Genomic DNA, 26885 nt, shown 5'->3' on the forward strand with positions numbered 1-26885 from the left:
GGAGGGCAGCAGGGCCGGGAGCAAGCTGGTGGTCCGGGCTCCTACCCTGTTGGCCCTACTGACCAGGGCAGCCCTTGTGAGGGTTCTGTCAGGGGCCAAGGGGCGTCCTGCCTGGTTGGCCTGTCACCCCTGAGTCTTGGTTCTGTTCCAGGAGGAATTGGGTGGGGTGAGGAGTGGACTAGAGGAAAGGCCACTCTGGGCAGCTCCATGGAGGCCATTACATGGGCGCCAACTGTCCTCAGGTCTGGGCTCCCACATAGGGCCTGCAGGACCCCTGAAGTGGGGGCGGCCCTGGCCGGAGGGCAGAGCTCAGGGTTGGGGTAGCTGCACCAGTGGTGGGGTAGGCACAGGTGTGGGGGCCCGGGCTGGTGTTGGGCTGGTGGTGCCACGGGGCTGGGCACACCCTCTATAGCTCGTACGCTGTCTGGTCCCCTCCTGAGGCCAGGGCCATGTCCACCCTGCCCCTACGGTCCTTCAGTGTCCAGCTCGGTGCACACGAGGGCTGGGTGGGCGTGTGTCTTAGGAGATGTCCCATGCCCCCAACCCAGGGACACCCCATGGCTCGGTGTTCCTGCCATGTTCCTGCCCGAAGGACTCGGCCCCCAGAGCCCCACTGTGCGTTTGGCTCTGCAAGCCCCTCTTTGGTGCTGTGGCATTGCTCCTGTTTGCACAGAGCTAATCCGGGGCGTGTTTGTTTAGCGAGATTGCCTCTGCCGCTGGACGCGAAACAGGAAACGTGTGGGTGGTGGCCCGAGGGTAGCTCTGTCCGCTGCCCGCACTCTGCAGCCACCCCGGAGTGCAGGAGGCACGGTCCTGAGGCGGCCACCACCGTGGGTCACTGGACCCGCACAAGCGGGTCCCTATCCGGTGGTCCATCACATCCAGCCCTTCGTCCAGCCTCCAGGGCTCTGAGCTGCCCAGGGAGGGGCCTGGCCTTGGGCCCGAGGTCAGAGGAGCAACCCCCTTCCCTGGGGGAGGGCGACCCAGAGCAGCCCGCCCACTTGCAGGTACGGGAAGAGTGGGAGGTAGCAGATGTGGACTCTGGGGACCTGGCTGCGGGGAGGGGCAGTGCCAGCCTGTGGCCAAAATGTGGCCCTAGAGCCAGGGACAGGGCTCACCTCCTCGCTTTGCCATTTATTTACAGGCCGGGGGACCTTGGGCAGGTGGGTCTCCTTTCTGAGCCAGTGGGTGAAGACCAGGATCTGGGATGATGGGCCACGTGCTGGCTAAGCTTGGCTGCCCGGGCATCCTCGGCAAACAGCAGCCGGGCAGCAGGTGTTGAAGGCAGCCGGCCCTGCCTCTGAGCCCAAATCCCACTTCAGCACCAAGACCCCATCTTGGCAAGGGTTCACCTGCTGAGGTCCTGGGTTTACCACACACCTGATCCACTCAGGACTAGGAGGCCTTGGGCTGCTTCTTACCCACAGTCTTGGGGACGTTTCTGTTCATTTTTTTCCAGAAAGGAGCCCACGAGGGGATCTGCCCAGAACCTCGGGAGCTTCAGTTGGACCAATTTTCCAGGGGTCTGGGGTCCAGGTGGGCCTCTGCCCCTTTGCCTGCCCCGGCACTCTGGTCTGAGGCAGGCCTGTGGGGACCCAAAGAGGTCCCTGATCCTCCATAACCTCGGTCTTTGTTCCTCCCTGGACCCAGGTGGCCTGGGATAGCTCTGACCACAGATGGAGGGCAGATGTGATGCTGAGCTGGGCCCTGGGTTTTCAGAGCCTGGAGCTTCTGCCTCCTGCTCTGGGCCTCGAGCTGCCACTTAAGGAGTCTCACCACTGGCATGGCCACATGGAGAGGGGCGACCTGCTGAGCCTGGCCAGGCAGCCAGCCCGCCAAGGCCAGGAATGTGCTGAGTGGCACCCAGGGACCCAGTGGACACCACACAAAGGGGAAACTCAGCCCCCACAGCCCAGCCTGGATTCTGACCCCCAGACTGAGCACATGGGAGCCATTGGGCCTGTCTGTCACCTGCGGAAGGTAACCAGGCACAGGCTCTCCCCTTTCCTTGACTTCCCCTCAGAGCCTGTGGGGTAGTGACTGGTCCAAGGGCTGAAAGCTGGTGCCCAGGAGCCTGGCCTCCTGAAAAAGTCCCCAGCCAGGCCGGCCTGGGAGTCCAAGAGGGGTTGGGGTCAGGGTCTGACTCAGAGCTCCCTTTCTAACCCTAGTCTGGATCCCATCCAGCACCGGTTCTCACACTGGTGAGCTCCTACTTATGCCTCAAAGCCCAGCTCCACAAGGCCCCTGCGATCCCGCATTGGGGCATCACGGTACCCATGCCTTCCTCTGCTACAGCACCAACCACTCTGTGGTTTTAAGTGTTTAAGGAAAGTCCTGTGCAAGGTTTAGCTGACCCGGTCTGTCTGCCTGGGAGGCCATGAGCTGCTCAGGGCTCTTGGGTCCCCTATCTTGCCAGGCACACAAGGGAAACATGGACGAGAATACAGAGCGTGCTGGTGAAGGTCCTGGTCAGGGCGGGGGGACACAGCAACCCCCTGGGAGGGGCAGGGGCTGGCGGGGCTGGTGGGGCACCCGGCTCCCACCCTTCACCTCCCGTTGTTTCAATAGCATCTGAGGAGAAAACAAGGACTTTCCAGCTGGCACAGGTATTTCCTCCTGCGCGTTTTACAGTCCATGGCTGCTGTGAACTCTGGGCTCCTGTCGGAGCCGGAAGATTCATAGATTACGCCTGAGTTTTTATGTTCAATGATCCCAGTCCCCATGGGGGGCCCATGAGCTGCCCCATGTACCACCCAGGCCCCTGATTCTGTCTCAGCCCCATCCCCACCCTGGCCCCCACCCGCCTTTCCAGGGGCTCTGGTGAGCTCTGAATGCTATACCCGTCCCATTACCCCCCCACTTCTCTCCCCTGCAGTGGGGCTGGGTGACCTCCGTTGTTACAGCCAGGGCTGGGGGACCTGGGCCTGGGGGTGGGGGGGTGGGAGTGGGGGCTGTGTGCCCGCCAGGACCCATTCCTCAGGCTCAGTCTCCCTGGGCCTCAGCTTCCTCTCCTGGAAAGAGGGTATATGAGTAATGTGGTTGCTGAGAAAATTCTTGTCCAGAGCTTGGCACTTGGAACTGTGACGGGGCTGGGCTGGCGCCTCGGCAGGACCCCCCAGCAGGCGGAGGGCACGGGTGCAGCTCATCAGTTGCAGCCTCACGTCCCTTCGTTATGGTGCCGGCAGAAGATGTTCTCTGATTAGTCCGCTGAATTATGAATTAGGTTCCAGGTCCCTGTGCAGCTGTTCCCGGCTTGTCATCCCCACCACTTTATTTCCCCATCTGCTTATAAAACCAGGAGCGCCGTCCTGCAATAAACACTTCAAACTCTTTTTTTAGGGGCTAATTAATCGTGTTGCATTTCTCCGACACAGCAGCAGGCTGGACCTGCCCCGAATTCCCAATGCCGGCGCAGCTCACTGAGGGCCTGGGGAGAGGCTGGGGTGTCTCGGGGCCCAGAGCTTGGGGCTGCAGGTGGCCTCCCCAAGTGCACGTCCCTGCAGGCAGCGCCCACCCCTGTTCTGGCAGGGTTCTCCCCGCTGCCTGTCCCCTGGACCACTGGATGCCCCTCCCCTCCAACTCACCGTGACACATCCAAGGTCAAGTTCATGCTCCTCCCCTCCCCCCGCCACTGGCAGTGCAGACTCTGTGGCCCCCAATCCCCCTCCTCACCCCCAGCATCCAAGCCCCCTCGGCGCCCATGCTCACGCCTCCTGCCTTCGTGCAGCCCATCTCCCTGCCCCAAGCACCCCCAGCCTTCATCTGCCGGAGTTTCTCCCACCCCTGAGATCCTGTTCCCACGTCCCCCTCTTTAGCGGAGTCCCCCTCTGCTCTGCACTTGGAGGCCCAGTACAGAATGTGGTGGAGGAAGTTTAAAACAATGACATAGCTCAGTCCTCGAGGCGTCGGTGCTGTGGTGTTGGAATCTTGTTGATTGTCGGCCTGTGCGCGCGTGCGCGGACATGGCCTCAAACGACTATACCCAAAAAGCAACCCAAAGTTATGGGGCCTACCCAACCCAGCCTGGGCAGGGCTATTCCCAGCAGAGCAATCAGCCCTATGGACAGCAGAGTTACAGTGGCTACGGCCAGTCAACGGACACTTCAGGCTATGGCCAGAGCAGCTATGGTAGTTCTTATGGACAGACCCAGAACACAGGCTATGGCACACAGTCAGCTCCCCAGGGATATGGCTCAGCTGGTGGCTATGGCAGTAGCCAAAGTTCTCAGTCATCTTACGGGCAGCAGTCCTCATACCCTGGCTATGGCCAGCAGCCAGCTCCTAGCAGCACCTCGGGAAGTTACGGTAGCAGTTCTCAGAGCAGCGGCTATGGGCAGCCCCAGAGTGGGGGCTATGGCCAGCAGTCTGGCTATGGTGGACAGCCTCAAAGCTATGGACAGCAGCAAAGCTATAATCCCCCTCAGGGCTATGGGCAGCAGAACCAGTACAACAGTAGCGGTGGAGGTGGAGGGGGTGGTGGAGGTAACTATGGCCAAGATCAGTCCTCCATGAGTCGTAGTGGTGGCGGCGGTTATGGCAATCAGGACCAGAGTGGTGGCGGCGGCTACGGGGGAGGCCAGCAGGACCGTGGGGGCCGTGGCCGGGGCGGTGGCGGTGGTTACAGCCGCAGCAGTGGTGGCTATGAACCCAGAGGTCGTGGAGGCGGCCGTGGAGGCAGAGGCGGCATGGGCGGAAGTGACCGTGGTGGCTTCAATAGACTTGGTGGCCCTCGGGACCAAGGATCACATCATGACTCTGAACAGGATAATTCAGACAACAACACCATCTTCGTGCAAGGCCTGGGCGAGAATGTTACAGTTGAGTCTGTAGCTGATTACTTCAAGCAGATTGGTATCATTAAGACAAATAAGAAAACAGGACAGCCCATGATTAATCTGTACACAGACAGGGAAACAGGCAAGCTGAAGGGAGAGGCAACAGTATCATTTGATGACCCACCTTCTGCTAAAGCAGCTATTGACTGGTTTGATGGTAAAGAATTCTCTGGGAATCCCATCAAGGTCTCATTTGCTACTCGGCGAGCAGACTTCAATCGGGGTGGTGGCAATGGTCGTGGAGGCCGAGGGCGAGGAGGACCCATGGGCCGTGGAGGCTATGGAGGTGGTGGCAGTGGTGGCGGTGGCCGAGGAGGATTCCCCAGCGGCGGCGGTGGCGGTGGAGGACAGCAGCGAGCAGGGGACTGGAAGTGTCCTAATCCTACGTGTGAGAACATGAACTTCTCTTGGAGGAATGAATGCAACCAGTGTAAGGCCCCTAAACCAGACGGCCCAGGAGGGGGACCAGGAGGCTCTCATATGGGGGGTAACTATGGAGATGATCGTCGTGGTGGCAGAGGAGGCTATGATCGGGGCGGCTACCGAGGCCGAGGCGGGGACCGTGGGGGCTTCTGAGGGGGCCGGGGTGGTGGGGACAGAGGTGGCTTTGGCCCTGGCAAGATGGACTCCAGGGGTGAGCACAGACAGGATCGCAGGGAGAGGCCGTATTAGCCTGGCTCCTGAAGTTCTGGAGCAGCTTTCTTCCTGTACCCAGTGTTACCCTCATTATTTTGTAACCTTCCAACTCCTGATCACCCACGGGTTTTTTGTGTCGGACTATGTAATTGTAACCATATCTCTGGTTCCCATTAAAAACCATCATTTTAGTTAAAAAAAAAAACAAAAAAACAATGACATTAATAAGGAAACAAAATCACAATTATTGAGTTACAAAACAGGGAGCTCTGAGGCAATTAAGTTATAGCAACCATTTGACTGTTCCTGATGGCGGGGGAAGGGGCTTTTTATTGAGATGATTCTCACGGTGGGCTCTGCATTGCTCCAGTAAGAGGTTTGGGTGTTAAGCCCACGGCCAGGCGCCGGGGTCCCCATCTAGCCCCTGTGGGACCCGAGAGGCATCTTTCCCCAGGCCAGGAGGGCTCCCGCGGGTGGTGTAGTCATGCCCTTCGGAGCTGGTTCCTCATCTTCAGATGATAGGAAGGCAGGGCCTCGGCGGTGTTCCCCAGGAGAGGGTCCTGCCATTCAGAGCACAGGGCCTGACAGGGGCTGAGCCTCGGCCCCGCTCGCCTGTTGGGCCTCCAGGCCCAGGGTTCATGGGTGCCCGCCCTCACCTCGGTCCACACCACGGGGACCCGGGAGGGCTTTGCTCCTCGTTCCATCCTCACAGGGTCTGGGGAGCCTTGACCAGCGAAGGAGGCCGAGGCAGGGGGAGGCCGGGTGAAGGCCGGGCTCCCTCCCCATGAGCCCCAGACCCCTCAGGCCAACGGTGCAGGGTGACGGAGCTCGGCCTGGGAGAGGTGGGCCCCCGGAGACTTGGGGGACACCAGGACATGTGAGTCCTTGCACACGCGGGGAGCACACTAGCCGCTGTCTTGCTGTGGATCCCCCAGAGCGGCCCTGACCCCAGGCTGGTGGCGGGGGCTGGTTTGGGGGCAAAGTGGGGTGGGGCAGGGTGGGGGTGGGGGACAGAGAGGCCCGCTGGAACCGTGAGGCCTGGCGAGGACGCCCTGGAGGGGATGTAGACTAGCGTCCCACTGGGCCAGGCTCCGCTCAGGACACTTTGACGGGCTGTTAATCTTTACGCCTCCATTTAATTCTGAGTGTCATTCCCTGTCAGCCAAGCCTGGTGGCCGGGATTTACGCCCGGAGTTACAGGGCTCAGGCTGGTGGGAGGTGAAACAATCACCCATCAATCAGCACTGACTGGCTCCCTCGGGGCTGGCGGGTGCGGAGGGGAGGGCAGGTGTGTGGGACCCCAGTCACCATCTCCGGCTCCATTTCCGAGAGGTCGGCGGCCTGGCCTGGAGGAGCCTGGGGTCTGCACTTGGACGTTGTGGATGTGGACACTGTGACACAGGAGGCCCGTGTGTCCCGTGTGATGCTAACCCTAACCTAACCACCCAGGAAGCGAGGTGTCCAAACAACAGAGGGGGCCTCGACTCGCCTTCTGAGGACCAGCATGAGGGACGGGAGCCGCTAGGCGGGGATGGGAGCCCCAGATCAGCTCCTGAGCCCCTTGGAGATATTCTGTGCCTCGGTTTCCCTCCTGTGAGCTCCAGGCAGTGGAGGGTGGAGGAGCCTGGGGGGCCCCGTGAAAGGTGGGTTATGAAGATGCCCAAGCTAAACCTTGCAGGGATCTTCCTGGGGAATGAGAGGGGCAGTGACCTGGGAGCTCAGAGGGAAGAAGGGTTGCAAAGTGTCAGGGTGAGGTGAGGGGTGAGGTGAGGGGTGAGGTGAGTGATGGACATTCCCACACCTCCCAGTCTGGTGCTTCGACCTCCAGGGTGAAGGTGCCTTGATTTTGGGTCCCTGGAAGGGCTGCTCTGGGCACAGGGGTTGGGGGGCAGGGCTGATGCTTGCCGTCGGGGAGGGGCCTTAGGGACCCCTGCAGCTCTGGCCCAAGAAGGCAGTGGCTCTGTCGCACTTGCACTGGCAGACCAGCTGGGCACCCCTCTCCCAGGTGCCCTGTGTCATGGTGCCTGCTGTCCCCTGACCCTCCCCCGACCCCCGCCATGCCCAGGTGGCTGCACTGGCATTTGGAGCCCTGGGAGCCTGTCTGGAAATGTCAGGCTGGGGGCGGGGGGCTTCGCCAGAGACCACGGGGGTGCTGCTGGAGCTCTGAGGCCGCTGGAGGCGCTGAGGGACCAGGCCCGTCCCCATGGCTTTACCGCCCCACTAGGCCTCTGGTCAAAGAGTGAGGGTGCCCTGGGGCTGAGGCGTCTGAGGGAGGCTTATTGGTGTCACCGAGTCACGGGGCCCCTTGCTGTCAGGCACACGGGGGTTGTGACGAGGGGCACTGGGGGCCGTGGGCTGCCAGGAGGTGGGGGGGAGGGTCTGTGCTGGGAGAGGGCAGGGGTGGTTATGGGATGGGGGCGCCGGGGGACACAGTGAGAGGGAACAAAGTGCCCCGGGGAGGCCCCTGCAAGACAGAACCGCTGTCCCTGTGCTCTGCTGCCCAGTCTGGCCGACCAACCCACCTGCACCGCCCCGTGGTCGCCACCTTCCCGGCCCCAGCGCCCTCCCTGGAGGTCCTCCTGGAGGGCCCCTTGCTCCTGACCCCAAGGAGGGCCACCCACCCCCGGGCCACGGCCCTGGTTGGGGAGAGTCCAGTCCCTGGCAGGTGGCTCTGAGGAGGCTTCCCCATGGGGCCGGCTCAGTGATGAGGGGCAGGACCTCAGCCCACCGTCACCATCATGGTCCACGGGGCCTCCGTGTGGCCTTGCTCCCTGGAGAGTCCGGGGCTCAGTCAGCCTGTGACTGTGGGCCCCTCCTCCATGCAATGGTTGTGTGGGCCGCACTGTACCCCTCCCACTCTTCCTCTCCACCTCTCACTCCTCTGGGTGACAAAGTCCCCTTTTCCTGGACTCGTGTGTCCACCCTAGAGAGGGGCCTGCATCTGCCCAGCCTTTGAGCCGCATGGGATCTTTCAAGTGCGTGGACGCTGTACCGACGCTGACCTGGGCCCGGTCCCGGCCAACATGCTTCCTGTGCACCTGGCCCTGTCCGTACCCCCGTCTGCCTGCCTGCCCCATGGCTGGGGACATCTGCCTTGCCCGTATCGCTCAGGCAGTTCAGCCATGTCCGGTGGGGCTGCCCTTCAAGTCCAGCCACTCTGAGACGTGCTGGGCTCGGCCCTGTGTCTGCCCCATGTGGCCCCCGGCAAGTGCTCCCCGTCCCCCATCCCAAGCTGGCCCAGGCTCTGCCCCAGGTCAGGCTCAAGGGTCCCCCAGGACAGTGACTGGCTCCAAGCCGAGCTGAGCGTGGCCCAGGGGTCCACAGCCAAGGCCCAACCCTCTGTGCAGGGCCTCTGGGAGGCCCCTGGCCCCTTGAGGGCTCAGGGTTAGGCAGGGGGGACAGGTGGCTGTTTTGAAGTCCCTGGCACAGGATCCCACCTGGGGTGCCTGGTGCACAGTGGGACAGATGGCTCTTGGCAGGACAAGAGCCCCCACCCTTCAGGTCTGGCTGCCCCCAGCTGGCATGGAGCACAGCTTCCGGCAAACCCAGAGGGATCAGATCCAGTGGTGGCCAGGATACCGGGGATTCTTGGGGCCGGCATCTGGGGCTTGAGGTGCACAGTAGGGTTGGGACCCAGGAGTGCAGGGCTGCAGAGGAAGTCCAGGAATGCACATATGTGTCTGTTTCCTCCATGGGGTCAATTCCTGGCAGATCACCGGTCCCCAGTGGACCTGGCCGTGCTCACAGCCTTGCCGACACCGCCCCTGGGAAGCAAAAGTTTTGCTGGCTCCGTGCCATCTCCCACCACATGGGGCCAGCACAGACGCAGCCCCCCGGTGCCCTTGCCAGCCCAGCAGTGCCTTTGGGGCCTTCACCTGGAGCATCCCTTTTGGGGCCCATCCCAAGCGGAAAGACCCTGCTGGGAGTCCCGAGGTCAGGGACTGGACCCAAGGGGGTGTGAGTCCCCGTGGGGTGCTTGGGGACACCCCAGAAGCCCAGCTGGCCCCTGGCCTGGCAGCTCCATTGCACTCTGGGTCCAAAACCCGACATCCCCAATCCCAGGAACACCTTGGAAACCACATAAAACAGTGACAGGCTGCCAATTGTTTGAGCAGCACACAGCGGCCGGGGCCAATTAGCTGAGATTCTCAGGGGCTCCCATGGGCTCAGGGCTGGGGTGGGGAGTGTTGGCTCTGGTGCCACTCCACCAGCTGGGCCTCGTTGACTCCAGAGATAGAGCCTGCCACCCAGGAAGTGACTCCTTGCAGGAGTGGGATGTTTTTTCTCTCCTTTTTTGGTTCAGATAGAGGGACGTCAGTCGAGGTGCTGATAAGGCCTGCAGGGAGCACACGGCCGAAGGCTGGAGCTGGGTGGGGCCACCTCTGGACACAGACACAAGGCACAGAGAAATCCTGCAGGGGACCCCTTAACCTTGTCTAACCCAGAGTTCCCCGGGGGACCTTCTTCTTGGCTCTGCCCTGGTCAGTGTGTGGATGCTGCCAGGCTGAGGCTGCCGTCTTCTTGCTCTGCCCTGGGCCTTGTGCAATGGCTTGGGGTGAGGCTGGGACTGCCCAGGATGGTGGGAGGTGGGGATCCCAATCCCCAGACACCTCCTCTGAACTGGGACCAAGATTCAGTCATTTCATGTCCCCACTAGACAGTGCTCACAGGAGGCGCCCACTTGGGTAAAGGAAGAGCTTTCTGACCCTCTGGTGGGGCCCCCCCATGTGTCGGGACCAGTGCCCCTCCTAGCTCTGCGTGGAGTTGAGCTGCCAGATCAGGGCTGCAGACCTGCGGGTACGGGCCTCGCAGGGTTTCATAACATGTTTTGTTTTCATTCTGTTTGTATGGATACCTTCTATTTGTCGCCTGCAATGCTTGTTTTCCATTTCCAGTGGTGCTGTAAGATTTCCTTTCAAAATATAATCATTTAAGTAAAAAAAATCCGTTTGAAGAAAACCCTCCAGTAAATAACAGTGAAGCAGGTGGGCAGATGCAAGATGGAGCAGAGTGTGGTGGGCCTTGGTGGTGGGCAGGGTGAGGGTTGCAGGCAGGGAAGGGTTGGGGAGAGGGTGGGGAGGGGTTGGGGACCCCCCTGTTGCTGCCTGGTCAGCTGGGCCCCCTTGGCCGCTGTCCTGAGGCCGCGGAGCCATTGGCCGTCTGCGTGTTGAAGTGGCCGTGGCCATGCTTGTCCAGCCCTGGACTCCCCTGGATCTCACACCCACTTGTGCCCTTAACTTGTGTCTAACTGTGCTTTTTATTTGCCTGTTAACCTTCCAGCATATGTATTCATCAGGAAGGTGCCCAGGAAAGGAGTGTTTGGGGGAGTCTGGGGTGCCCTGAGCCAGCAGGGGGCTGCTCCCAGAGTCCACCTCAGTCGGGGCCTTCTGCCCATGGACTCACACGTAGTGGAAGGTCCCGCCTCCCCACACACTCCTTCTTTGCAGGGGTAAACTGAGGTCCAGGGTGCTGCCCCTGCCCGAGGTGTGTGGCTGGGGGACAGGCCCTGACCTCTGCCCCCCCCCCCCCCCACCGAGGGCTGGCGAGGCTGTGCACAGGGCAGACCATCCAGGAACTGCATGTTGGGACTTTGTGGCTGTCGTCCTGTTCTCCCCACACTTTCCTGGCCTGTGGAGCAGAGGTGGGGTGGGTGATGAGGCGGGGGATGGGCTGGACCTGTCACAAGAGGTCACGTTGTCCAGCTGGTGAACTCACACGAGCGGGGTCCAGAATGGACACTGTCGGGGCCTGGACACCCCTTATGGGGGCAGGAAGGAGGGCACGGAGCCTGGCACAGTTGGGGCGTCTGTGGGCCTGGGTCCAAGTCCTGACTTGGCTGCCCCTCGGTGAGGACAGGCAGGGCTTGGCCTCAGTGTGCCCAGCTGTCCCCTCTGCCAGGGTCTGTGGGCGTGGTGGGCCGGGGCTGCAGAGCCTAGGGGACATTCACAGGAAGTGGGCTGGGGAGCCCTGGTGGCACTGGGCCCTGCGGCCTCTCTCCATACAGACAGGATGGGGGTGAGGGGTGCTCTGCAGCCGACTGTCTGGGCCTCACTCCCTCACTCCAGTTGTCCCCCCCATCCCGCAGGGAGACCCGGCCCAACACCCCCTTCCCACCAACTGAGGGGTGACTCCCACTGGGACTCGTGGGTGAGACCCACTGTGCACCCCCCATCCAGGCCACGCCCTCCTGGGACACCCTCCCCCAGCCCCATCACCCGCTGCTCTGTCCTGTGCCAGACCAATCCTGGGGGCTACATGTAGGTCATTTCCGGGATTTCATGACAAGACGCTCAAGCAGGTGTTGCCAACCGGTCGACCCCAGGCCGTCCTGTGGGGCATCCCCTGCAACCGGGGCCTTTCCAGAAGGTCATGGACTCCCGACCCAGCTGGGAGCACTGCCGGACAAGCTATAATCCCTGGGCGGGGGCAGGGGGTCAGGGCACCAGGGGCGGGGGCACCCAGGGGCTCCCTGCGAGCCAGCCTGGGAACCAGGCTGGCATAAGGATTAACAGAGGGTGTGTTGTAATAAAGAGAAGGAAGTCACTGGCAACCCTGCCTCACCCATGCCCCTCAGGGCCCCCAGCCTGCCTGACCCCTCCGCATAGGTCAGACCCACACGTGGCCTCTGGGGCAGGTGCTCTGCCCGAGGCTGTGCTGGGCTCTGGGGGGTCTCACAGCACAGAGCTCCTGAAGACCCAGCCCAGCACCCTAGGACCACCCCTCCCATCTCAGGGCCTGGAAAGGGTGTCAGGTGTGTGAAGCCAGGCACCCCGTGAGCATCTACAGTGTGCCAGGCTCTTGCAAGTGCATGGTCTCCCTGTGAATCAGGCCTGGTCATCCTAGGTGGGGTGGGAACACGGGGGTCCCAGAGGTGCTGGGTGCTCATGGTGGACCTTTGGGGGTCCAGGGCCCCTGTGCCAGACCGAGGGTCACCCCTGGGTCTGGCTGTGTGTCCTGGCGTGTGAGCTCTGAGCACTGGTTGGGCCTTGGGAAGGTGGGGCTTCCCAGGGGCAGGGGCCGGCTCTCAGCCGGATGCGGCCCTGTTTCAAGCCTGGATCAGTCTTGACCTTCAAGCGGGTGTTTCTGCACTGCCCACTGCTTGCCTCCCCTGCCAGAGGCCTGCGACCACCTACTTTGTGCCTACCTTTCACCTAAACCTTAGGATAGGGCCTGTTGTCAGCCCTGGGCCACCCACCCACCCCGTCCTCCCCCTCCCGGCCAGGACACTCCTGGTCCGACCTCCAGCTGCCACTCAGGGTCTGCAACCCAAGGGCCCCACCGAGACACAGGGCTTACTGTCACCACCTTGGCTCCCTGAGCCCTGGTCAGCCCAGGGAGGTCCGAGAGGGACCTTAGTGAGTGGAGCCCAGCCCAGCTGTTTATTTCCCTGTACAAACCTGTCCCTGCAAATGCTCAGCACCAGCCGCTGGGGCAGTGGGCAGGGGCAGCAGGCGGTGGACTCTGTGGGCCGCCCAGAGGCCTCCTGGAGCCTCACACCCCGACACATAGGAGCCCTGCTGCCTCACCCGGCCTCCTGAGAGTCCCTAGGTCTGCCCTCCTCCACAGGCCCCTGACCGTGCCCATTGGCCTCTCCCGGCTCATCACCACCTCCTCCACGCTGGCCTCTGAGGCTGATCATATGAGAATTAGGGGCAGAAATGAAGAACAGGCTTCTCTGGGGACGAGAGTTCAGGATGCTGGTCCTGGTCACCGCTTTGGCTAGTGGCCTTGGGATGGTCAGTGCTCCTCCCTGTAAGTGGGGTCATGAGGACTGTCCTGTCTCAGAGACCATGTGAGCCCCAGGGGAATGAGTCAGGGGGCACCCCCAGCTCCTCCCTGCACGTTTGCGTCCTCTATCAGTGGCAGCTGCCTCCCCTGGCACTCTTCCTGGCCCCAATCAGGGCTGGCCAGACACCCTGATGGGCTCTGTTCCTGCTTTGAGCCCATGTCCGTGGTGGTCCCTGCTCAGTGCGAGGGGGAGGGAGTAAGGGTCCTTTCTGGGGGTGGGGGGATGCTGCTATCAGGCGAGAGAGTGAGATGCTAGTGGAGGCCCTGGGGACACACCACATGACCGGCTCTGCAGGAACCACTGGGCAGGTCACCCAGCCTCCAGGGTCCTCATGCTTCTCTGCCAGGTGGTCAGACACTGGGCCTGTTGTCCAGGCTCACGCATGGGAGTAGGCCTCTCTGAGGGACCGGGAATGATGCCCTACAGACAATATTGATGCTGTTTCCTCCCTAAACAACCAAATGCCAGATATTAGTTCCAGCTCTGCTGGAAACATGGAAATCGATGCCCAAAGACCAAGGAGCACAGACCTGAGATGCCCTTCGTGGTGGCCTCCCGGTGGGAGGCAATGTCAACAGGAGGGTCAACAGAGCTCTTGACAGGTGGACCCATCCTGTCACCGCCATTCCCCCAGCGCAGACATTCCTGATCAGGCTCCGGGAGGTGGGGGGCCCGGCTCCCCCAGCACCGTGAGGTTGACTCAGCTTCCCCAGAGGCAGCAGTGGGACCCCATCCCAGCACCTTCTCACTCCAGCACGGGGCATGCCTGGGGCATGGGGCATGCACCTTCCCGCCGACCTCCTCCTGGGAATCTCCTGCAGGAGGTTCCCAGTGCTCCTGGGCCCATGGCTTGCCTGCAGCTTCCAGGAAAGGCTCCTGGCCTCCTCACTCCCCTACAGCCCCCACGCTCCATCTAGGACCCCACCTCTGTGTCCCCCCGCCCTGCCCCCCTGCTCGGGAGCTGGTGCCTCTGTCAGAAGTGGGAGTGGGTGTGGGGCAGACTCTGGCTGGCTGGTCAGTCAGCCTCCTGGTGCCTGGCGCCCAATGTGAAACCAGGGAGGTGCCAGCGGCCTGGAGAATGAGGGCAGTGGAGCCTCTCGGGCACCCTCCGCACCCTGGGGGTGGGAAAGCCAGGCTCTGAAAGGTGCGGGCCTGCATGGAGTCCCCCAGCTTGTGAGTCTGTGAGCTGAGTGCCTGCTGGGTGGTGCAGAAGGAATGTCTCTGTCCCCCTAATGCAAATATTGGAATCCTAACCCCCAGGGCATGGTATCAGGAGGCGGGGCCTTCAGCAGGTGATTAGGTCGAGTGTGGAATCCTCATGAATGGGAGTAGTGCCCTTAATCAAAGAGCCCCAGAACTCCCTCACCCCTTCTGCCATGTGAGGACCCCGCAGGGACCTCTCACTAGACACCCAATCCACCTGTACCTTGATCTCAGACTCCCAGCCTCCAGAACTGCGAGAGATTCAACCCCATGGTTGATAAACTGCCCAGTTCCTGGCATTTTGTTATAGCAGCTGGAATGGACGGAGACAGCGTCCACTGCAAAACGGGGATGGGGTCGGGGGCATCTCCTGTAGACACACAGCAATGCTGGGGGTGCACGGTGGCCCGCCTGCCCAGTTCCCCTACTGCCCTGTCCAGCTGGACTGCTGCCATCTCCCAGGGGTTTCTAAGGCCCCCATCTTGCCCAGGCCCCTCCCCATCCATCCTGAGACCTCCTGGCCCCACTTGGGCGCCCAATCCTCCTTGTGGGGCTGCCTCTTGCGGCCCTGAAGACGGATGCTGCTCCACCTGCATGGCCCATCCTCTGCCCCTTCCTCTGCCCACAGCGGCCCCTCGGTCCCAGCATCCCTGGAGTGGGGTCCCACCTCCCAGGCCATCCTGGCTGTGCTCCCAGCCCCTGCCAAAGAGGTGTCAGAATTCCTGGCTTTTTGGAAGGAGTCCCTGAGCACAGCTCTATTTAATCTGGAAGGCTGAGATGCTTGGAGCACAAGCAACAGGGTGTTAATAATAATGGGCCAGCAGGTGGTGGAGCCGGAGATTTGCCCCCAAGAACTGCACAGGAGGAGGGATTTGGCACACACTGGAAGGAGGTGGGAGGGAAGGGCAGGGCCTCTGCTGTGACTGAGACTGAACCCAGCTACAGAGCAGACGGTCTGCTGGGCTCTGGCCTCCTCCCTGACTTTCATCCTACTTTAAAGATTGTTCCGGGATCAGAGGAGTGCAGGAGTGGCCAGGGACGGGCCTCCTCCTCCAGGAAGCCTCCCAGAGATGTCTCCAGACCTGGGCCTCCAAGCTGCAAAAAAGAAGAGTTTATTCAGGAGACACAGATTGGGGTAAAACAGAAAGAGCTTTCTGGGAAAGAGAGAGGGGCTTATAAAGGCTAAAGCCTTATATGCTCTGACATAAGAACCCCTTTGTCTTTAAGGAGTGGCTGTCATGAGTTGTTTTAGGGTAAGTGTCCAGTAAGTATCTTGAGTTTCTGGCAGATGTTCTGGGTGCTGCATTGGGACAGTAAGTGTTAGAGACGTCAGATTCTACCCGCCTGAGATGGGCGCTGCTCGCACCTCCTCGATGGCTCTTGTGGCAACACCGACTGTGCCTTGACTTTCCTTCCACACACCAGCCTTGGGAGGGCAGGGAGCGCACCATTCCCAAGAGACTGCCCAGTGCACGCCACCTCCTGAGCAGCCCCAGGGATCAGGACTCCAGGATGTCTGAGGCTGCGCGAGGCCTTGGTTCCTCAGAAGCTCATGGGAACAAGCAAACAGCCCCAGGGATCGGGACACCAGGATGTCTGAGACACAGTGACCGTGCTCCATCCCTGGGTGGGGGCAGGGCAGGCGCTGAGGTAGGCAAGGCCTGCCGGGTGGGGTGCCCACTGGCTGGCTGCTTGGCCTCCATTCATCAGCCTGCAGCTCTCCTACCCCAGCCTTTGAAGCTGCAATAAATATTGATTCGGGCAAATCGATGTGTTTCTGAGGACCCAGCTCGATAGCAAAGTTACAAGGATCAGGGCAAAGTCATCCACTCACTGAGTGTCCTCGCTGAGCCTAGGGCTGGGGGAGGGGATGGGCAAAAAAGTGCTGTCCGCCCATCCAGGGGCCAGTGCCAATGGCTGGGTCCACCTGAGGGGAGGGGAGGAGCTTGGCAGGTAGCGGCCCCTGGCCCTCACCTGGCCAAGGCCGAGGGGCCTGTTTCATGCCACCCCTGTCTGGGTGTCTCCCGTTGGTACCTGAGCAGTTCTGTGCTTGGTGGCTGAGAGTCTAGGCCACAACAGAGGACCCTTCCTCAGGGCTCTCTCTGCAGCCTCTGCTCTCCTTCCCTTGGTGGCACGGCCCCCCAAGACAGGGAGCTCCCTACCTCACAAACTGTCTCTTCCATCACTGCCCGCAGCAGCGCCTCATGATGGACCAGGGCCCCAGAGGTGGCACCCTTTCCCAAATGCACACTCTGGGGTGGGGGGCAGCCTCTGCCTGCTCTGGCCCCTCCAGCTCTGATCACTTCCTCCCTGAATCAGTCCGAATCCCCGGCTGGCCCTTGGGGCTCCCGGGGCCCCGGCCACCTCTCGTTGCCTTTGCATGTGCTGCTCCCTCGGCCTGGAGCTCTCATCCCCCCGTCTCGCCCCCCTATTCAACACCTCCCCCTCCTTCCTCTGAGCTCCGACCTGCCTGGAACTGGGGCCCAGACCCTCAGAGGATCCCCTTGGAGTCTCTCCTTGGGGGGAGGCGGGCAGGACTAACTCCAGGCCACCTGGGTGGGTGGGCGCCTGGCCCTGCCTGTCTGTCTCAGGGACATTCCTTCCCTCTCCTCCCCCACCCCCCGCCCAGGCATTTCTGTGTCTCCAGCCCTCTCTGCCTCCTCCCTTCTCCTGGAACTCTGAGGCTAGGTCAGGTGCGCTCTGGCGGGCGGCTGTATTTATGAGAATTGGGGAAATGCAGATGTGATGTTTCCAGCTAATAGAACCAAATCACTCGCACCTCCCCATTAGCGAGGAACCCGGCCCGTGTACATGATGCCCCGCACTGCCAAAGTGGGAGCCAAGACAGCGGTTTTATGACCCCATAAAACTTTGGGAGTTTATTGCTATTGAACAAACACGTAATCCAATGCTTCAGGTTCAATATATGTAGCCAACGACATCCCGAGCCGGTGGGGCTGCGGCTCCCGTTGCCAGGCCAGGCTGCCATGCAGGCCGAGCACTGAGACATCCAGGGGCTTTGGAGCTGGTCAGTGATTGATTGGCTGCAGGATGGGAGCAAGATTTATGGTGGCCAGGCCGAGGCCTGTCCTTCTGCACACTGAACAGCCCAGTGGTGGGGCAGAGGGGAGGAGCAGCACCTGGGACCTGGGCTCTAGGCAGAGGGTCGGCCTGCAGCCCCCAGGCAAGGGGCTGGTCTGAGGGTGCTGAGGTAGAGGCCACAGCAAAGGGAATGTGTGTGTCTCAGAAAGAGGTGGGCCCTCCCCTAGGAGGGAGGGGCAACAGGACAGGCTTGGGGAGGGGTCAGTGGCTACGTCTTACACGCCAGAGACCCCCATCCACTCCCCCATCCATTCACCTAGCCATCTCTCTGCACACGTCTGTCCATCCACCCCTCCATCCCTCCAACCCTCCACCCGTTCACGCATCAACCTGGCCATCACTCCACACAAGAAAGGCCACTCCAGGTGAAGGCTCAGCCTCTCACCACTCAGGATGCCGACGTCCCACCCACTGAGCCCGCCCCTGTGGATGGTAGATGGCGCCCTTCTGTGCTGCCCGGAGGGCGGGCTGGTGGGCCAGGGCTGGGGCGTTGGAGGGGCTCCCCTCTGGGGAGGCGGGTGTTCCCCTGGCTCCAGGGCCCTCCCTCCTCTGAGTTTGCTCGCGTCCTTGGTGCTCTGGCTTCGCTTAGGCTCGTGCTGTGTCAATGGTATTAACTTTGCCGGATTCATCCCTTGCCTTTTCAGTGTACGGCTCCATCTGAGCCCCTGAAAGTTTAGCTCCCGGTGTCCCTGCCTTTGCTTTTAGGAGGTTCTTCCCCCTGGGGCACTCGGTCAATATTTGTCTGTTGGCTTCAGCTCCTTTCAGTGGCTCCAGAGCGTTGTCAGCAGGCAACCCCCATCGCCACTCGAGACTCAGAGTCCCCCCTCCCAGTGGAAACTTTCCTCCACAGCCTGAGTTGTAGCTACTGAGGGGACGGACGCGCAGAGCAGAAGGCAGGTGTGGAGTCAGGGCTGAGGACGGGGCGGTCGGAGCTAGGGGGCTGGAGGAGAGGGTGGTGGGGCGAGCCGGGGATGCCCACAAACCCTTGGAGCCACGACTGCCACGGGGTGGGCAGGACTCAGCCAGGTGGCAGGGGGTGGACGGTGCTCTGTGCAGGCCCATTTTTTCCCTGTGTCAGGTGTTTGGGACACCTGGAGTGGAGGGAGGTGGCGGAGCTAGGTGGCTAGACAGGGAGCCATTGGAGGTGGATGGAGGGAGAGAGGGAGGGCCTGAGGCAGGGGGCCGGTTGATGCTCCTGGGTGGCGTGGCTCCCTCGGCCTCTGCCCCCTTTTGTGAAGACCTGAGGGTTTCTGGGGACGAGACCCTGACTTTGTTTGCAGCCGATGGAGGCACAGCTGGGTGACCATCCTGGTTGGAATCCCAGCTCTGCCTGTCACGTGTGGTGCCAGACGAGCCTCACTTTCTGCACCTACATAATGGAATGAGCAGGCATCGAGGAAACTCAAGATTTGCCCAGCCCGGTGCCTGGTGCACAGAGGTACTCCCAGAATGTTCTGGGAATACTTCCTCCCACCAAGGACTCCTGAGGCCCCTCTGTCGTAGGCTCTGCGCTGTCCAGGCCGGGGACGGTCTCCGGAGCCTCCACCCTCTCCTTCCGGTGCTCCCTGCAGTGTGGCTGGTGGCAGACACCCAGGCCTTATCAGCGCACGTCCTCCCCCCCGCCCCATAACTCAGCCCCACACAGCTCAGGCTCCCAGCCGACCTCAGCAGGGTTGTGGGGCTGGGGGGGGGGGCAGGCCCAGTGGAGGCAGAGCAGGAGGATGGCCTCGTTCCTGCCCCTTGGGGGGTCACGTGTGGGGGGCCTGGGACGCAAGCCTGAACCCGGTGGGCTCAGCCTCAGCTGATGACAGCGAGAGGGATGGCACAGCCGCTGTGGCCCCTGCGAGGAGTGAGCTCAGGACATGGACCAGCCCCCAAGAGGGAGCTCCATCCCACGGCCAGAAGGAGTCTTCCTGGGGATGCTGCAGAGATGCCTGGGGACGCTGCCCAGGTGTTACCAAGCCAACCAGGGAGCAGGGGGCACAAGGCGTGGCCTGCGCACAGCCTGGACAAGATGGGGCTGACCATGGTGGACTGGCTCGTCTTTGCCCACAAAACCCAATGACTCAGGGTCAGGTGGAGAGGCAGCCTTGGCCGGTCACAGAGAAGGAGACTCAGAATCAGGCTACAAAGTCCCATGAGTCCCCAGTGTGGTTGGACGCTGGCTCAAATACCAGCACTGTCCACAGTAACAGAGATCGGGGCCTAGAGGGAGGGAGGGGACAGGTCTGCTGGGTGGGGAGGGGCCTGAAGCTGCGGCAGAAGCAGGTACGAAGTGGTCTATACCTAAAGCTGGACATGGGCCTGGTGGCTGCCTGGGCCAAAGGGCGGGGGAAGAGGAGAGCTGCCCCTGTGTGGTGGCCAGTGGCAGGGAGGCAGCCCTGGCGGGGTGGGGGGAGTAGGAGGCTGTCGTGTCCGATTGGCTGTGACACGGGACTGCGACAACCTGCTGGGGTACCCCACCCCAGGGGTGTGAGACGGCCGATTCGGGAGCCAGTGAGCAGGGCAGGGTGGCCATCTGGGGCTGGGGGCTGATTCTGGGGGCCCCTAGCCCCCAGCCTCTCCCCATTCAATGGTCTTGTGGTTACAGCTGAGATGCAGCCCCGTTAGCTCCGGGGCAGGGCCAGAGCCACGTCCAGAGGATTAATGGTCAGAGAGGAGGGGCTGGGCCTCTTCCCAGCCTCCCCGAGTTCATTATCAGCCTCCATTAACTCTCGACCTGTGGCCAGCAAGGGCTCCGGTCACTCATTACTGCTAATTGTGGGAACTGGGTGGCCCCTCTGGCTTCTGTCACCTGGGCCTCAGCCCCTGTCCTGTGGGGGTGGGGAGGGGAATGTGGTGCCTTCAGCAGCCCAGTCGCCACCTCCGGGCGGCCAGGCTGCTCTGCCCGGCAGACGTTTAGGTCACCGGCCTGGAATCACCAGGACTCGGAGCCTCTGTCTTGCCTTGAGCCCAGGGGGTTTAAGAGTCGCCCCCTGGGTAGAGGGTCCGCCGGGAGGGGCTCTGAGAATGGACCCCACTCCTCCCCGGCCCCCCCTTGTCCTGCCTTGCGACTGCCCCCCACCCCGGCCCATGTTCCACTTCTCGCTGGGCCACCCCAAGGCCAGTGTGAGTGGGGGAGCTGTTCTGGCTGTGCAGGGGGTGGACGCAGCTGAACCCCCACTGACATCATCATCCTTCTGTTTTCTTTGGGACACATGCCCGGCTGGAGGTTTGGGGCTGTGAATGGCCCCCCTCCCTGCTGCCCAGGCAGCTAACTATGGTGGCATGGAGGATGGCTCTGCTTTTGAAAGGCACGGCCTCCTCCCTGGTGACCCTGCCCTGGGTGTGGCAGAGGGTGTGCAGGGGCTGCCCAGACGTCCCCGCCCCTCGCTTGTCTCTTCGGCTGCCCCGCCCCGAAGAACCCTCAAGGTCCTCCCCTGTGAGCCGGGCTCCGTGACTCATCCGGAACGTTCCACTGGCTTGGATTTAAACACAGCTCCTGAAACTTGGGGATCCTGAGAAGTCACGCTTGCAGCCGAGCGCGGTCATGGTGGCGGGCGGACTCTCCTTGCCATGGCCCAGGATGTGTCTCCTCGCCATGAATGATGGGTTTAATAGCAGAGGGCAAGCAGGCAGCCCGGGTTCTCCACGCTGGCCCGGTGGCTGGGGCTCGGGCTGCCCTCGCCTGGCGCCCGCCTGCTCCCTGTCAGCCGGGGGAAGCAAGCCGAGAGGAGATTTATCTTCCCCGACTTTACGAGGTACTAGCAGAGAGAGGCTGAGAGGCAGGAGCTAAATAATTGATGACCTGGCTCTGAGGGCTCAGAGAGGCAGCCGGGCCGGACGTGAGGGAGGGCGGTTGGGCGCTGACCGCGGAGAGCTGGGAAACCAGCCAGAGGGCTGGGGGACCCCGACTGGGGGTCCAGGGGTCACAGACGCCTTGGGGCACGTGTCCCCAGGAGCAGAGCTCAGAGGATCCCAGGGCGACCTCCCCTCCCCACTTGCGCCCACCCACCCACCCTGCAACCACGCAGCTCCATCAGCCCAGTGACCACCCTGACGGTGGCCTGGATGTGATCCCTGCCGGGCCCCTGGGCACTGCTCTCAGCCATGTGAGCCGTGGGAGATGACTGGAGGGGGCTGTGAGGGTGGGCTGTGGTATCCCTTAGCACCCCTTTTCGGGCAGCCTTGGCCTCCCTCTGAGGAGACCACCCTCCACCACTGTGCACATCTGTCCTCATCCGCATGCACTCTCTCTCCTCTGTCTCTTCCTGCCCCCCCGTCTCCTGCAGCGTGGGGACCATTCCCCTGCCCAAGAGCGGTGTGCCCCCAAGGAACCAGTGGGGGGGGTTGGGGGACCGCGCTTGGCTGCCAGGACCTGGGGGCAGGAGCCACGCCGCCAGGACCAACAGGCCGCCAGGTCGGACCCCAGGCCCCACTGAGCCACTTTCTTTCCTGGTGACAGGGCTGTCGGTGACCACATGTTTGGCGCCCAAGGTGGAATCCTCCAGGAAGGGGGGCTTGCAAACCCACCTGCCCTCCCGTCTCTAGTTCACTTTGCTCTCCCAAAGCCAGCCGGGCTGTTTAAAGTGGAGGGATTTTATTCGTATTTTTATTAAATAAAAGTTTGTCATCCTCCCTCCTGGCCGGCCCGTGGTCAGGAGGGTTGCACGGGTGGGTCATTTCCTGTGGCCCAGGGCAGGGCACCAGGGAGGGTGAGGCCAAGAGGGCCCCCTGGGCACTGCTGCCAGGATCAGCCAGGAGGCTCCATGGCCCCCCAGGCTGCACCCGGTGCTGCCTAAGTGTCCCCTCCAGGCCCAGGCCTGTGTTCAAAGCCCAGCAACGGGGTCTGGCCTGCGGGGCCTCGGCCTCCCCAGATGCTGGAATGGATGTGATAATAGAACACAAATCACATTCCCTCGTGCCAGGTCCTGGGCCCTCCAGAGGGTCACAGGCACAGGAGGGGACTTCAGCTGCGCCATGTCGACCACCCCACCTTCTCCTGGGGGCAATCCTGGCCCCAGGTGTGGCCTTGAGGGCCGGCGGCTCTGACTGACAGTGCCTGCTCCCTGTGGTCCCCAGAGCTGAATCAAGCTGAGGCAGACCATGCCCTTGACTTTATTTTCAATTAACACCTGTTTTAGTGCCGTTTCCCCGTCAGATCCCCCTTCACGCAGCATGGCGCCCTCTTGGCCCAGCATAATCTGCACTTGCTCAAATATAAGAAGCTTTGCCGCTTTCCAAACACAACTAATCCAGTTTGGGTTTTGGGGATTGGAGGTGGGCAGCGCCGGCCAGCAGACCACCTGGGAGGGGGCGGGGCCTGGGTTGGCATGAGTCCCCTCCCCATGACCTGGCAGCGGCAGAGGACCCCTGTAAGGACGCCCTCGAGGCAGAGCAGGCCTTCCACCCTGTGCCACTGCCCCCCTCATGTTACCGTCCCTCTGTGTGCCTGCCCTGAATGACAGCCAGCATGGTGCACGGTGTGGCCCTACAGCCTGACCGCTGGGAGACCAATGCACCCCTTTCCTGAAGGAACAGAGGGACCCAGGATTGGGGGTAGGGCCTGTGTGGTGGGACCTCAGCACCACGGGGGCCAGGGCAGACCCCCCCTCAGCCTGATACCCCAGCTGACCCACCCACTTCTGCCAGGCTTGGCCTCTGCCCCCGGCCCACCCAGCCTAGCTGGCCATGCCTGGAGGACACTGGGTCAGGCTCCAACTGGGGCCTTCGAGGGCTCTCTTGCTGGGTTACCCGCCCATGGCAGAAACGACAAAACTAACCAGAACACACACAGTCCCCAGGAGACGGATTCAATTCAATTCCACAAATATTGACCTCCCTCTAATCCACTGCCCCTGGTGCCAGCTTGTTCTTCTGAGGCGCGAAGCGCGGCAGCCGAATCAACCCATTTAATCCAGGCCCTGACCATGTGACAATATTGCCGGGTCACGGTGAGGGAGCTGAGGCCTTGCCAGGCTCCTGGCAGGTGGGGCTGGAGCTGGGGTCTGACCTCTGCACCAGGTCAGTCCCCCACAGCCATGGCACATGCCTAGAGAGGGAGGGGGGTCTCCGGCCACACAGGGTGGGCCGGGGACCATGCTGGGGAGGGGCTGGGGGCTCTGCCTGGACCCTGGGGGAAGCTGGGTGAGCCCCTGCCCAGAGTCCAGGCCCGCGTGGGGCACCTCAGCAGGGCTGGGTGGCTGGACAGAGACCAGGACGAAGTCAGCCCTGGTGAGGGTCCCTTCCCTGCTGCAGATGGGTCCCGATGCCCTGGGTTCACGGCTGTGCTCTCGGCCCCTCCCGTCCCTGCTCCTGGCAGCTCCTCTGCTCTGGGCCACTCACCTCTGCCCCTCAGACGTTCTGTCCAGGATTTGCATGCTCTGTGTGGTTTCCAGGCTTGGGATGGAGGGGAGGGGGTCAGAGAGGGGCTGAGAAGGGGAGGGTCCCAGGTCCCAGCACCTCTGCTGGGCCACGTGTGAACCCCTTGTGCCTGTGGGGGCTCAGGGCTGGGACCGTGGCAGGGTGGAATCTGAGCCAGGTCTGCAGGGGGCCTGGGGTCGGTTCCCGGTCAGATGCAGGAGGGGCAGCCTCAGCGCCCCCGACCCCGCACTCTGGGGCCAGCCTGAGCGGCGTCCCTGAAACACCTGAGCAGAGGGAGGGCATCCACATGCTTCTCAGGCCCTGCCACCCTCCTAGCTGAGGCTGAGGCGAGCGGCTGGAGTGGCCCCTGGCGGGCGGTGAGCCCTGGACCGCCAGCACAGCCCCAGTCACCTCGCAATCCTAACCTGGCAGCCAGTCTCCGCTGGACACCAGGAAATTCATCAGAAAAGGAACTGACGGATTAAAGTGGAACCAGGAGAATTGATTTTTTTCCCTGGGCACTTAAACGCTGCTCTCAATCAGGCCATCAACTCCTAGGCAGGGGCAGCTCTGGGGACAGAGGTGGGGCCGGGCTCCAGCCCAGCCGCTGTGTGAATTCCCTTCTCCGTTGGCTGAGTGGGGACCCCAGGCCAGTCCCAGCCCCTCTGAGCCTCAGTGGCCTTGGTGTAACTGGGTGGGTGTGTGTAGGGGGGGACTCACCATTCGCTCACTCACTGACTCACGCATGTGCCAGGCCCCGTGGCAGAGGGTGGCGACGATTTTCCACGGGACGCACGGCAGCAGCGTTGACAGCCCAGCCGGGTGTGCGGGGCCTCAGCGTGGAGGGACCCCAACACACCCCCTCCACCTGCTGCTCCGCGGCCCCTGCCCTAGCCCTCCCACCCCTCTGCTGCTGTGGGGCCCTGTGTGGATCGACTTAGGCAGGGCAGCCACCCTCTGTTTCCTGCTGCATGAGCCTGAAAAGGTGGCTGGGATCCCGTGCGCACTTCAGCTGGCCCTGGGAGTGTGGAACCAGGCTGGGGCTCAGGATGCCTCCTGAGCAGCCAGAGTATTTTCTCCACTGTGCCCTACCTCGGGCCCTGGCTGAGAAAGAGGGTGAGCCAGCACTGGGCCTGGTCTCCGTGCCATGGCCCACTCTGGCCTGACCCCAGGAGGCTGTGAGGGGCTCGGTAGGCAGCAGGCGAGTCCTCAGGAGGCTTGGAAGGGGCCGCCTGGGAGGAAGGCACTCCCGTGCCCTGTGGCTTAGGGGCTGCTGGGTGGTGTCAGCACGACTGACCTTGGTGACTCTGAGGGTTAAATTCATCACTGGACACTCCCCAACACACTCTGCCCCTCAAATAAAACCCTGGTGCCAGTTACCCAGCCATCAGCCCGGGTTTCCAGGTACAGACCAGGCCCATCTCTAAGGGTCTGGCTGGGGATCCCAGGGCATGTCAGTTGTGCCCAGGCCTCGGTTTCCCCCTGCATTTGGCAACCCGACCAGCAGGGTGAGCGTAGGGGTGTGATGAAGCAGCAAAGCTCTCCGAGCCCCTGATTAAACACCCAGGCTGCTGACCCCGGCCCAGGGTGAGACAGGGCCCCCTGGGCACCGCCTACCCAGTGGTCTCTGGCAGCCCATCCCAGCTGTCATCAGGGGCGACTCAAAAGGGCTGTGGCCCCTGACCTTTCCCAGTGGCCCCGTGGATAACAGAAGTGCTGACCTGGGAGGGCAGAGGGCATGTTGAGGCTGGGCTCCCTGGGATGGGGTACCAGTGTGGAGCTGCCCACTTCCCACCTGAGCCGGTGCCCAGGACAGACGGGAGGGCCTGAAGTTGTAGGTGGGCAGCTGTGGGGGTCCCCAGACCCTGATCAAACCCTGTGCAAATGTGGTAAACAAACCTGTTTGCTCGGCACCAAGGGCTCGGGGCCGCTGAGGTGTGGACAGGGGCCAGCAGGTGAGAGGTGGTCGGGAGCTCAGGTCTGAGCAGGTGCTGCCCTCAAGGTGACCGGCCATCTGTCTCTGACTAGCGTAGGGTACAGAGCTGGCCCCACCCAGGGTCAGACAGCTCTGGATGCTCCCACGAGACCAGGCGCATCTCTGCCGGCTTCCCTCCTGCGCACGTTCCCCAAGTGTCCCCTCCGGTCATGGCTGCTCTGTGGGACCCTGCCTGAGACAGCCAACCATCAGCATGGTCCCAGCCTTCCTGCCCAACCCACCCCTTCCCCACCTGCCCTGCAGGCTCGGCTGCCATGGGGCTCCTGCCCGGTGCATGGAGGGGCTGGGCTGCCGCTGGCTGAGGAGGAGACCCTCCTGGTTGGGCCTCGGCTGTGGTCAGGGCTGTGGCCTGGGCCTCGGGGGAGCTGGGCTGCCAGGCCCGTCCCTCCATGAAAGCATCTGGCCCGGAGGGCCTCCCAGCTGCCATCCCCCTCAAAGTCATGTCAGACTGGCAGGCAAAGGCACAGAGGGCCTCAGAGTCCCCAGACTCCCGACCCCAACCAGCCTCTCCCCAAACTCAGACCCCGAGCCCTTGGGCAGGGCCCTCCTGGTCCCCCCAGACCTGCTAATGAGGGGGATCTGCTGCCTCTCCCAGCGGCTGTGCACCCCCAGTCAAGGGGTCTGCGTACGACTACCCCCTGCACTCTGTCCACCTGACGGTGTCCCTCTGTCTGACTCCCTGTGCCTGGGCCCCATGGTGGGTCGTGACCCATGCCCTGTCTTGGCCTAGGACCTCCCCCAACCCAGCATCTCCTCCCAGCCTCTGGGGCCACTCATCACACTGTCACCTCTGGATCAGGTGTCTTCCAGGCCTTTGGGAACCTCAGAGGTGAGTTTCATGGGGGGACGGGCTTTGTCCCCATCTTGCTGCCTGTCTCTGCCCTCTGAGTCCCACGGGGCAGAGCCCAGGTCCTTGCCTGCCCCATCTCCCCCAAACACCCGCCCGGGCCCCAGTCCAGCGAGGTCTCCAGAGGGCCCAGGC

General features: G+C 62.4%; 1 protein-coding gene across 1 annotated transcript; it reads left to right on the forward strand.

Moving 5' to 3' along the window:
• Nucleotides 1-3902: 3902 nt before the first annotated feature.
• LOC132347298 (RNA-binding protein FUS-like) lies at nt 3903-5675 on the forward strand. Its single transcript, XM_059893713.1, has one exon. The coding sequence runs from the start codon at nt 3963-3965 to the stop codon at nt 5409-5411; it is 1449 nt and encodes a 482-aa protein (XP_059749696.1). The 5' UTR covers nt 3903-3962; the 3' UTR covers nt 5412-5675.
• The last annotated feature ends 21210 nt before the right edge of the window (nt 5676-26885 follow it).

This window comes from Balaenoptera ricei, chromosome 14, assembly GCF_028023285.1.
Source record: "Balaenoptera ricei isolate mBalRic1 chromosome 14, mBalRic1.hap2, whole genome shotgun sequence".
Taxonomy (NCBI): Eukaryota; Metazoa; Chordata; class Mammalia; order Artiodactyla; family Balaenopteridae; genus Balaenoptera; species Balaenoptera ricei.